Source organism: Squalius cephalus (genome assembly GCF_949319135.1).
Source record: "Squalius cephalus genome assembly, chromosome: 15".
NCBI classification, from domain to species: Eukaryota; Metazoa; Chordata; class Actinopteri; order Cypriniformes; family Leuciscidae; genus Squalius; species Squalius cephalus.
This window is the reverse complement of record NC_137136.1, coordinates 24,692,415-24,705,858: the sequence shown is the minus strand read 5'-3', so window position 1 is coordinate 24,705,858 and position 13,444 is coordinate 24,692,415. Positions and strand designations below refer to the sequence as shown.

General features: G+C 39.2%; 1 protein-coding gene across 1 annotated transcript; it reads right to left on the bottom strand.

The window, feature by feature from the left end:
• Positions 1-250: 250 nt before the first annotated feature.
• LOC307173036 (zymogen granule membrane protein 16-like) lies at positions 251-1,818 on the bottom strand. The gene is made up of 4 exons (XM_079895841.1): positions 1,790-1,818; positions 1,476-1,566; positions 1,092-1,236; positions 251-842 (listed from the first exon to the last, which is right to left on the bottom strand). The coding sequence occupies exons 2-4, from the start codon at positions 1,528-1,530 to the stop codon at positions 521-523; spliced, it is 522 nt and encodes a 173-aa protein (XP_079751967.1). The 5' UTR covers positions 1,531-1,566; positions 1,790-1,818; the 3' UTR covers positions 251-520.
• Between the last annotated feature and the right edge of the window lie 11,626 nt (positions 1,819-13,444).

Below are 13,444 nucleotides of genomic sequence, written 5' to 3'. Positions count from 1 at the left end.
CCTGGTCCGAACTCGCACCGTGTAGGCTACGCCCGCCTTAAGAGCGAGATCATATACGAAAAAAACAGATGCTGAATTAATTGTGTTGAACTGAAAAAAACTAATCGCATGCATTTACGCATTAATTTTGACAGCATTAATTTTTACATGAATTTGTAAAGTTTGATTGAAAGTTTGAGTCATAGGTAAATGATAAAGTCTATACATAAAAGGCATATGAAAGTAGAAAATAAATGATAAAGGCATGGTAAACATTTTAATAAGTAAATTTTATTGTGATCTTCATACAATGGAAAAAAATCAACTTAAAAATCAACTTTAATAGAATCACTGATAGCCTTTAGGAATTGTTGTGTAAAGAAGCACTTAAAGCATGATTAAGAATAAAATAAGTTTACACCAGTCTCCTTAGTGTTGAATTTAGTAATTAGTACATTAATTTTTACTTAGAAAGTTACTTTTTAACTGGCACTTTCCTCACATAAACACATAATTCTTAGCCAGTGAGATATTTCTGACTTTATGATGTGGAATGGTTGTACAACACAGCCCAGTGAGCTCCAATGGAGGTAAGGGCAAATCCACTATGTCGACCGCTGAGGAAGCGCAGTGCACTTCCATCATGGGTCGGGTAGAGGTTAAATGAAAGTCCACTAGGCTGCCCCACTTTGAAAGAGCGCCCCTCATTGGTGACAAACATAAGCTCAGTGATGTAACCAGAGTAATACTTTCCAGAGACCTGAACGAAATATTCGTTCTCGAAGAGTGTCATCGTCCTTTCATTGCCATAACCATTCATGCCAATCAGTTCTGTCCAGTTACCATCATACTGCAACTGGAGCCTAAACAGATAGGGAATGTGTCATTATTGTTAAAATAATTCACACCAAAATACCATATAACTAACACAAAAGCAATGCAGAGTAAACAATTAACAGAAAACAGATTGTATATGAAGTGTATGATTTGTTGCAAAATGGATTTACGTGCAGGTAACATTTTTAACACAATTATGACAGATCAGGTTTTTTTGGAATTGATAAAATGTTGCCTAAATGTGTAAATATCTAGCAGTGCTTGGGGAAACTTACCCATTGAGGTAGTTGTTGTAGTAGTATCCATTGTTGGGATATTCATAAACTCTGATTCCAGTGATGCGACCCTCTTGTGAAGTGGTAAATTCAGTTCCACTGCCGTCCCCAACAGCAGGGGAGTACGAGTAATAATCAGGTAAAGCTGGAAAGGTAATTAACAGCTATTGGTCTCTAAAATCAATGTTTTTTCAATTATGATTAAAACCTTTTATTATTGGACCTTTATTTTGGCTTTTTTAGTTATACACAGGTCAAACCCTGGCAATTTATTGCTATTCTACTTCCTCTAATGCCTAACACTTGATGCATATTCAATTAGTCATCACTGATTTATGTATTGAAATTCTGACTTTAAAAAAACTTGAGTTTAGTGATACTCACGCATGGTCATGCTCATGGCATAAAGGCAAGAGAGTACCACAAAATAATGCAGCATTTTGGAATGCTTAGTTGTTCACTGCTCTCTGAGAATCTAGATCAAACCAAACACAAGTGTTGAGTTATTAAACAGTGAATTCTTTAAGAATGTTTTAATATGCAGATGACAATAGTTTAAGACATAATAAATTATAAATTATAAAAACAAGCAACACAATTTTTACCGTATCCACAAAAAAAGAATAGACTAATAGATAAATGAAAATATTTAGGAGTATTTATTCATGATGTAGAGTATTGTTAATTGATGTCGTTACCTGTAGTTAAGCCTGAGTGGATGTTCCTTGAGGAAGACAGCTAACCAAACCATCATTTATATGCTCTTGCTGGCCCAGCCTTTTTTTTTTGTTTTTTGTTTTTTGACATTCTTTCATGCTTGTTTCTGAAAGGAAAATATTTTTAGACAGAATTTCCTTGTTGTTGATCATTAGTCACCTGATACATTTCTGGAACACATATTTCTTGTTATTTTAAATGAATATATGATGTCAGATAATTATCATAACAGGTTTTAAGTAATGTAAAACGTTTTGATGTCATACCCTTTCCAGTAAAAATATTTGTTGTTTTCTTAAAAACGTTTGAACATCTGATCATTACAAACCTTTGCAGGCAAGAACATTATATATAATGTAATTTCTTTACTACTCAACGAGTAAAAAACCCATGACATCTGGTGTGAACCATTATTTTTATTTTAAATGAATATATGATGTCAGATAATTATCATAACAGGTTTTAAGTAATGTAAAACGTTTTGATGTCATACCCTTTCCAGTAAAAATATTTGTTGTTTTCTTAAAAACGTTTGAACATCTGATCATTACAAACCTTTGCAGGCAAGAACATTATATATAGAATATAATTTGCAATAACAAATTATATATTATATACTGTAGTGTATATATACAGGTACAGGATGTAAAACACAGTCAGCATCTTGAGAGGTAATTTCTTTACTACTCAACGAGTAAAAAACCCATGACATCTGGTGTGAACCATTATATGGGTAGCCTTTGAACTGGAGAGTCACTGAAAGAACTTAGAATAACCTATGGGCTCTTTACTAAAACAACTAAGGGAAATATTCCTGCAAATATCCTCTTATTAGGGGATAATTCTTAATCTGTGTAAATTATTAAAGATTATTTTGTAAAAACCAAATAAACTCGTAGTGTTTATGATGGGTTGTAACACTATTAGAAAACATGCATATCAGTTTAAAATTTGCATTTATTTTATTACTTATACTTTTTCTACCAAACGAAGTTTTTGAAATTTTGGCATTTCCTCAGTCAATTAGATTAGATGCTGCATGAAAGAAAATAGCTGTTGGGTTATGTTCCCAAGATGGCCACAGAGTGAACTTGCATGCCTTTAATGGGATTTTGCCTTGCCTTGCCTTGCCTTGCCTTGCCTTGCCTTGCCTTAACTTCAGTTAACTGAAAGAAATTAATTTGTTTAAACAAGCCAAACAAATGCAAATATTTTATTAAACTTTATTGAAAGGTTTGTCCAACTTGCAGTGCTATGTTACAGTGGTGCCTCCAAAAAAATGTGGCCAAACCACTACCATTAAAGGTATGACAGCTTGTCACTGAGGCAGTACCCTAGAGGGTATATATTTGTACCTTAGAGTAGTAATAAGTGCCCTCACCTTATTACTATGAACCTTTTAAGGGTAAATAAGGTGTCCCTTTGAGGGTACTGCTGTTACAAGGTTGTACATCTACAGCAGGGCTGGACAACTCTGGCCCACGAGATCCACTTTCCGGCCGTTTAGCTTCAACCCTCAAATGCACTTGCCTCTGCCTTTCTAGTGATTCTGAATTCATTGATTAGCTTGAATTCAGGTGTTTTATTATGGGTGAAGCTTAATTCTGCAGGAAAGCAGATCTTGAGGGCCAGAGTTGCCCACCCCTGCTCAAAAGCACTTCTTTTTTTTTGAGAGAGAGAGTATGGGTATAAATGTATTTACTCATGAATTACAGTTGCTGGAAACCATGAAAAGTAAAACTTTATAATAACTTTCATTAATAAATAATTAACAAACATTATATTAATGGATAATTATTAGGGTTAGGGTTATATACTGTTATATACTATACAATAATGTTCCATCTCAGGTTTGTGTATTGTATAGTACATTATTGCACTTTTCATTGGAACAATATTTTAGAAAGTTAGATAAATATACAAAAAATAGATATAATTATGTAAAATTTAACTTTTCACTTTCATTTAACACCTTACAGACATTGAAAAGATAGTATCTATAGTATCAGTGCTGTTGAGCAATGTGATATCTTGTGTAGTCAAATCAACCAAGAATGAAGAAAAACAAACATCTCATTTTCTTTCATTTTCTTTCTTCATCAAGACCATGAGCACATGCATACAACTATGTTCTTTTTGAAAAATTAAGTCAACAAACAATGCTAAACAAGGGGAACTGGAAAATCTAGAAATACCAGTTAAGAACTGTGGAAAAGTAAAAAATATCCTCATAGCGTAGGACATTTTTTATTCCTTACACGAAATGTATCTTGAAACATGATGCTGGGTAGATTATCCTTATTGTCCTAAATACAATAACAGGACTGCATCATTAACCCTGTCAATCATAACTTAAATACACAAAACTTGCTTTATTTAAATAGATAAATGTCACTGAAAGCAATTGTATTTGATTCATTAAATACTCTGGTCGATAAACTGAATTCATTAAGTGAATTATTCATCAGAACGCTTCAATTGTTAACTCCAATATATATACAGTGAGGAAAATAAGTATTTAAACACCCTGCTATTTTGCAAGTTCTCCCACTTGGAAATCATGGAGGGGTCTGAAATTGTCATCGTAGGTGCATGTCCACTGTGAGAGACATAATCTAAAAAAAAAAAATCCAGAAATCACAATATATGATTTTTTAACTATTTATTTGTATGATACAGCTGCAAAGAAGTATTTGAACACCTGTCTATCAGCTAGAATTCTGACCCTCAAATACCTGTTAGTCTGCCTTTAAAATGTCCACCTCCACTCCATTTATTATCCTAATTTAGATGCACCTGTTTGAGGTCGTTAGCTGCATAAAGACTCCTGTCCACCCCATACAATCAGTAAGAATCCAACTACTAACATGGCCAAGACCAAAGAGCTGTCCAAAGACACTAGAGACAAAATTGTACACTTCCACAAGGCTGGAAAGGGCTATGGGGAAATTGCCAAGCAGCTTGGTGAAAAAAGGTCCACTGTTGGAGCAATCATTAGAAAATGGAAGAAGCTAAACATGACTGTCAATCTCCCTCGGACTGGGGCTCCATGCAAGATCTCACCTCGTGGGGTCTCAATGATCCTAAGAAAGGTGAGAAATCAGCCCAGAACTACACGGGAGGAGCTGGTCAATGACCTGAAAAGAGCTGGGACCACCGTTTCCAAGGTTACTGTTGGTAATACACTAAGACGTCATGGTTTGAAATCATGCATGGCACGGAAGGTTCCCCTGCTTAAACCAGCACATGTCAAGGCCAGGGTGGGAATTATGTAATTTTAGGGGCAAGGCCATTTGGCCTCCACCTTTTCTTTTTTTTTAGGGGCACCAAGGCCATATGACAGGGCACAAAGGCCATTGAGTACAATTCGATGGTTTTCCCATTCAGATTGATACCATAACATCCTAATTTGGAATAAGACATGGATTATGACTTTTTTTATGAGAGAGAGAGAGAAAGAGAGCGCCATTACATCCAGAAGGTATACACCCTCACACAACAATAGAAACAACATAAATGCCAATAAAAGCATTCAGAAACACCACAAATGCCAATAAAAGCATTCAGAAACAACAAAAATGCCAATAAAAGCATTCAAAATATTCATTCAGTCCTCTATATCATATGAGTGTGAGAGAGAGAACCATTTCATCCAGAAGGTATACACCCTCACAACAATAGAAACAACATAAATGCCAATAAAAGCATTCAGAAACAACACAAATGCCAATAAAAGCATTCAAAATATTCATTCAGTCCTCTATATCATGTGAGAATGTGAGTGTGAGAGGGAGCCATTTCATCCAGAAGGTATAAAATAATCGGATAAAAAATAACGGATAATAATGCATAACGAAAATGATGTGGCTGTAAAATGATCAAGCATTTGGCTTTTATTTCTCAAAAAAACAAACAAAAAACAAAACAAAAAACAGAGGTATTTATTCCAACTCCAACATTTGGTTCCAAAACTAAGCCTATTTATTGTAATTTTTACCCATTTAGTGTTTATAAGTGCCAGTGCCTGCCAACAATTATATAACAATACAGTTAAGAAATTTTATACTGTAAAACATGTATAACATGTAAAACTATGAATACAAACTTAAATAGTAAAGGCCATTTGGCCTTAGTTTTGTCTTCTTAATCCAACATTACAAAAAAAGGATTGCACCTTCTGCAAATTACCCACCGGAGAACAAAAATAAATGAAATGAATATAAAATATCAAGCCAAACAGGTACACAATGTATACAATTTATGTACAAGCGCTTTATTCATTTGTCAGATGAGACCAAAATAGAACTTTTTGGTCATAATTCCACTAAACGTGTTTGGAGGAAGAAGAATGATGAGTACCATCCCAAGAACACCATCCCTACTGTGAAGCATGGGGGTGGTAGCATCATGCTTTGGGGGTGTTTTTCTGCACATGGGACAGGGCGACTGCACTGTATTAAGGAGAGGATGACCGGGGCCATGTATTGCGCGATTTTGGGGAACAACCTCCTTACCTCAGTTAGAGCATTGAAGATGGGTCGAGGCTTGGTCTTCCAACATGACAATGACCCGAAGCACACAGCCAGGATAACCAAGGAGTGGCTCTGTAAGAAGCATATCAAGGTTCTGGCATGGCCTAGCCAGTCTCCAGACCTAAACCCAATAGAGAATCTTTGGAGGGAGCTCAAACTCTGTGTTTCTCAGCAACAGCCCAGAAACCTGACTGATCTAGAGAAGATCTGTGTGGAGGAGTGGGCCAAAATCCCTCCTGCAGTGTGTGCAAACATGGTGAAAAACTACAGGAAACGTTTGACCTCTGTAATTGCAAACAAAGGCTACTGTACCAAATATTAACATTGATTTTCTCAGGTGTTCAAATACTTATTTGCAGCTGTATCATACAAATAAATAGTTAAAAAATCATACATTGTGATTTCTGGATTTTTTTTTTTAGATTATGTCTCTCACAGTGGACATGCACCTACGATGACAATTTCAGACCCCTCCATGATTTCTAAGTGGGAGAACTTGCAAAATAGCAGGGTGTTCAAATACTTATTTTCCTCACTGTATATATACAGGTGCTGGTCATAAAATTAGAATATCTTCAAAAAGTTGATTTATTTCAAGAATTCAACTTAACAGGTGAAACTAATATATTATATAGACTCATTACATGCAAACTGAGATATTTCAAGCCTTTATTTGTAATAATTTTGATGATTATGGCTTACAGCTTATGAAACCACAAAATCAAAATCTCAGAAAATTAGAATATTACATGAAATCACACAGTAATTACACAATAATATCATGGTTATTGTACCAGGTTTTGGTTCTTTTTGGCAGTGTGGGCAGGTGCAAATCCTGCTGCAAAATGAAGTCAGCATGAAGTGCTCTGAAAATGTCCTGGTAGACGGCTGCGTTGACTCTGGATGTGATAAAGCACAGTGGACCAAAGTCCTCTCTTCTGATAAGAGCAAATTTTGCATCTTATTTGGAAACCAAGGTCCCAGAGTCTGGAGGAAGAATGGGGAGGCACACAATCCAAGATGCTTGAAGTCCAGTGTGAAGTTTCCACAGTCAGTGATGGTTTGGGGTGCCATGTCATCTGCTGGTGTTGGTCCACTGTGTTTTCTGAGGTCCAAGGTCAACACAGCCGTCTACCAGGAAGTTTTAGAGCACTTCATGCTTCTTGCTGCTGACCAACTTTATGGAGATGCAGATTTAATTTTCCAACAGGACTTGGCACCTGCACACAGTGCCAAAGCTACCAGTACCTGGTTTAAGGACCATGGTATCCCTGTTCTAAATTGGCCAGCAAACTCGCCTGACCTTAACCGTATAGCAAATCTATGGGGTATTGTGAAGAGGAAGATGCAATACGCCAGACCCAACAATGCAGAAGAGCTGAAGGCCACTATCAGAGCAACCTGGTCTCTCATAACACCTGAGCAGTGCCACAGACTGATCGACTCCATGCCACGCCGCATTGCTGCAGTAATTCAGGCAGAAGGAGCCCCAACTAAGTATTGAATGCTGTACATGCTCATACTTTTCATGTTCATACTTTCAGTTGGCCAGCATTTCTAAAACTCCTTTTTTTTTTTTGTATTGGTCTTAAGTAATATTCTAATTTTCTGAGATTTTGATTTCGTGGTTTCATAAGCTGTAAGCCATAATCATCAAAATTATAACAAATAAAGGCTTGAAATATCTCAGTTTGCATGTAATGAGTCTATATAATATATTAGTTTCACCTGTTAAGTTGAATTCTTGAAATAAATCAACTTTTTGAAGATATTCTAATTTTATGACCAGCACCTGTATATATATATATAATATTTTTTTTGATTCTTTAAAATAACTGGATCATATAAGCATATTGCTCATGAATGAGACTACACTTATTATGGCACAGTACAAGGTATTTTATCTCACATTCAAGCAAACTTAAATTAACATGAGATTAATATGATTTCTGTCAAATATGAAGTACATTGAAACACTGTCTAAAGAATTGGAATATTTATTAAAATACTTAGTAGTTTTATGTGTTATTTGAAAATGGAACCAATGACCTTGGCATTGCTATTGATATGCTCCACCAGCTACCGGTATCAACATTTGACTAACTTTCTTAATTTATAATAGTTATCAAGACAAAAAAAATATTTATACATGTTTATTTTGACTGAATGTGAGGAAAAAATATTATAAACATTAAGAAGACCCATGTTATGTGGTAAAACAAATAATACAATATAGATTTTGAAACATGCTGTAATGAAAGCTCACTATATAAATGAGAACTTAGTAATACTTTATATTAATATAATAATAATAATAATAATTAATAATATATATGATTAAATATATTAATATGAATAATACTAATATACTTTCTTATAAAGAAAAAATAGACAATACATTTCTGCCAAATTTCTGCATTGTTGGCATTTGAGAGATAAATTGATTAACTTCAAAGCTGAGCTGCAACAACAGTGCCCTCAACCAGACAGACTGGCTAAACCGACTGTCTGCTAGCTGTCTCACGTCACTGAGGTCACATAATTCTCATCACATAGAGCCTCTTTCACCTAGATATCATCATATCGAGACTGTGTCTGTTCCCAAAAAATTCCCAAACCCATTTAAGGGTAATAATTGAATTGATGTTCAACAAATAAAAACAGATACAGTATAATACAGATGAACAAATGATAAAGCTTGGGTTGCTGAATGTTTGATCACTTACTTCAAATGCACTTATTGTTAATGATTGCGAGGAAATCAGAACGGATACAATTGCAAGTAAAAGGCATTTATTGAGGTGGTCAGAAACGCACAACACAGATCGGGGAAAACAAACACTCAGATGATGATTGTGGCGCAGGGACTTTGATGGCGGATTAATGCGAGAATAAAACACGGGCTTGATCTTAGATACGTGAAAGGCGGGGTGAATTCTCCTGTACGCTGGAGGGAGTTTGAGTCGGACTGTCACCGGACTTATAATCTTGGTGACAGGGAATGGGCCGATAAATTTGGGAGCTAACTTGTTAGAAATGGAACGGAACGGAGCGGAATATTTCTGGTAGAAAGCCACACCTTTTGACCCACAACGTATACGGGAGGCCTTGACCGGTGCCGATCGGCCTTGGACTTCATGCACCCCCCCGTTTGGAGTAGAGTCTCACGGGCTCTAGTCCAAGTGCGGCGGCACCTCTGGACGAAAGCGTGAGCGGAGGGGACCGCGACTTCGGATTCCAGACTCGGAAAAATTGGTGGCTGGTAACCTAAACTACACTTAAACGGAGAGAGGCCCGTGGATGACACTGGTAACGAGTTATGGGCGTATTCCACCATAGAAAGTTGTTGGCTCCAGGACGAAGGATTCTTGGTTACCAAACATCACAACATTCTCTCAAGATCTTGGTTGGCCCGCTCAGACTGACCATTGCTCTGGGGGTGATAACCCGAAGACAGACTGACCGTAGCCCCCAATAATTTACAGAACTCCTGCCAAAATTTGGACACAAATTGGGAACCCCTGTCAGAGACCACGTCCGTCGGGAGGCCATGTAATCGAAAGACGTGATCAATGACCGTGACCGCTGTCTCCTTGGCTGAAGGTAATTTGGGCAAGGGAATGAAATGTGCCGCCTTCAAGAACCGGTCCACTACGGTTAAAACAACCGTCATGCCATTGGAGGGTGGGAGGGCAGTGGCAAAATCTAGCGCGATGTGGGACCAGGGTCTTGAAGGGACAGACAGCGGTCGAAGTAACCCATCCGGAGGTCGGTTAGACGTCTTACCAGTGGCACAGACTGAGCAAGCCAAAACAAAATCGTGAATATCGCGAGCCATTAACGGCCACCAGAATCGTTGCTTAACTAAATAGCTGGTGCGAGTCACTCCTGGATGACAAGCCACGTTGGAGCAATGACCCCATCGAATAACGTTGGACCGTAACGTAACATCATAGTTACGGCGGCAGCCGGCAACTCGTTCGGCAGGCGATAATTGATGAGAAAAAAATGCGCAGAGATGCATCTTGTCGTCTGAGGAAGCGTGCTGTGAAAGAACTGCTCCTACCCCCGCCTCTGACGCGTCGACCTCCACCACGAACTGACGTGTGGGATCAGGGGTAACAAGAATGGGGGCCGAAACAAAGCGGCTCTTGAGGTTGACGAACACTGCCTCAGCAGTGTTCGACCACCTGAACGTCGTTCGGGGGGAGGTCAAGGCAGTCAGAAGTGCGGCTAGTTGGCTAAAGTTGCGGATGAATCGCCGATAGAAATTGGCGAACCCCAGAAACCGCTGTAGGGCCTTACGGGAATCTGGGCTTGGCCAATCCACCACAGCCTTAACTTTGTCAGGATCCATGCGCACTCCCTCAGAAGAGATGATGTACCCTAGGAAGGGAACAGACTGTGCATGAAAAGCGCATTTCTCTGCCTTGACAAATTCGTCAAAGACTGTGCCGCCTGTCTCTTGAGCGGTAAGACGGGTCACCAGGCCCCCCCACCCTTACAACCTCTTGCTTGGCCATCACAGCCCTGGGATCACCTGCAGCTGGACATATGTGGTGAGATACAGGGAGTTCCTCATCACCAACTCTTCCTAGTGGTTGTCTATGACCTGCACTCGAAATGGCCCGAGCTCATTGTCACCGGCTCTGTGACCTCTCAGGTCATAATCAACTTTCTGGACTCTCTGTTCTCCCGCTGGGGCCTACTGACAATCGCCCGCAGCTGATCTCGGCTGAATTCACCTCATACCTCAAAAACAAGGGTATTTGCCACATCCACACGGCATACTATCATCCCCAAGCTAACGGTGGCGTCGAACGCTTCCACCAGTCGCTGAAAAACAGTCTCAGAGCACACCTGTTCCAGGGATGCACCTTCTCACAGGCCATCTGTCACACACTGCTGCACTACAGGGCCACCCAACACTCTACAACGGAGGTCTCTCCAGCTTTCCTCATGCTTGGCCGTGAGCTCCACCTTCCCCTCGACAGGCTCAGCCCAGCACTGCCTCAGGGACCACTACGAAGGGTCAGGGCTTCTGTTGAACGCCAGCAGAGGCGGATGAAGCAGAAATTCGATCTCTCAGCACACGCAAAGGTCCCTGACATACAGGCCGCAGATTGGGTCAGGGTTCGCAGGCCCCACGGAGACCACAAACTCGCTTCGTATTGATCTTCCCCTCTCCAAGTTAGTCATCAGCTGGGCCCAGCCACCTTCTTGCTCAGTGACGGCACGCGGTGGCATGCAAGCCGTCTCCGCAAAGTACCGGCCCTAGCACATACAACAGGTGTCACATCTCAAGCCACACTCTCAGCTTGGCAGGACAACCCAGCGATTCAGCCAACACCTCAGATAGCTCCTGCACAGGCTCCAGACATCCCTATCAACCTTCCAGCTGTGTGCTTGCCCATCACAGGCTGCCCAGCCTCATCCTCGTCTTTCACCGCGGCCTGTTCGCACTCGTTCTCGTCCGGGGCACTTACAGGACTTTGTGTCAACATTTCATGTTTGAAAACCCATAGGAGGGGGGAAAATGTTGTGTTCTCTCAATGGGGTTTAATAATGCATTGAGTTAGTGTTCAGTAATGCATAGAGTTTGATTGTGCTGAATCATTCTATTGTGCCTGACGAATGTATGCGTTCATTTACTTGGGTCTGAAAAAGACAGTGAGATGGAAGTAAAAGTTACGATAAGTTGATGCTACCCCCTGTGTCAGTGTGATCCTTACCAAACACAACACAGTGGACCACGTCTCTACAACGTTCTCCTTGGGATAAACTAGCGACGTCTTTTGAGGACGTGCCCACAATGTTTCTGGAACTTTACCAGACGTCCTCACAACGTTGTCATAAATATAAACATTATATAGGCCAAAACAACGTTTATATATACATGTATATATATATATATATATATATATATATATATATTATTAAGGAGGTTGAGTGTTCGTAACAACAAGAAATTTTAAATTATAAAAGTGCCACTTCACCTGGAGGAGTGGCATTTTGCACATATGAGCAGGTTGAAGAACTTAAAATTGAGTTTTAAAGTAATGAGATTTTTATTAAATTTAGCCTAATGTGTTAATTCTAGATGTTTATGTAAATGCGCTTGACTGTGTGCGTGTTGAACATTCGAGTAGCTTTCAAACCCTGGAACGGCGCAGCGTTGCCATGGAAACGGCGCAGCAAACACAACTGAGGCCCTGTCCCAATATCCGCACTTCCGCCCTTGTGCCCCTCAATGCGCGTTCTCGCTAAGGGGTGCAAGACCGTAGGGTGTCCCGATCCTCTAATGGTGTTATCCAGGGGTGATCATCAGCGCACTTAATGCACCCCTTTCGCAAGTGCGCATCAGAGCTCACTTTGCTATAGGCTATTACCCAGAATCCTTGTAGTGTCGTGACGTTTCGAACAGCTAACCAATGGGGGAGCAAAACGGTTGCGTCGGACGCCGGGAAAACTCAGAAGAAAAAGGAAGCCGTGTGGTGATCTGTTCTCGCGATAACCTGTAGCTAACGTGAGCTGTTTTAGTGTTATTATGTGGTAGTTTTATGTAGAATGCTAACATTATATAGGCCTCACTAGCTATGGTGTGTTATGCAGGAAATACAGTTGTGAATTACAAATCTTGGAGATCAAAATGTGAAGATACATAAGCAGATTTTTTTTTTCAACTATCCCTGAGGTACAATTAATGCAAATTTAAAGAATCACATAACAAGACAATTTTGCTGTGGTTGAAGCAAAATGCTAATATATAGCATAGCATTTTTCTTATAAGTAAAATTTTAACCAACACTATATTTCTCATTTGAGTTTTTCTTTAGAAATTATTTATTGAGGATCCATATAAAAAAAATGTGTAAAACGTTTCGTTACCATGAGTCACCAAGGCAATCTCACAGTAATTACTGATATTCAGAGCTGTCAGATTCAATTTGATGAGAAGTTTTAGAGTTTTGTTATTTATCCTTTCTTGTTTGCATTAAACAAAGAAAATTAGGCCTGGCTACTATGACACTACAAATGATTCTAATGAGTCGGTTCATTTTAGTGAATCAATCACAACTAACTAATCAAGGCTGCCTTTCCCAG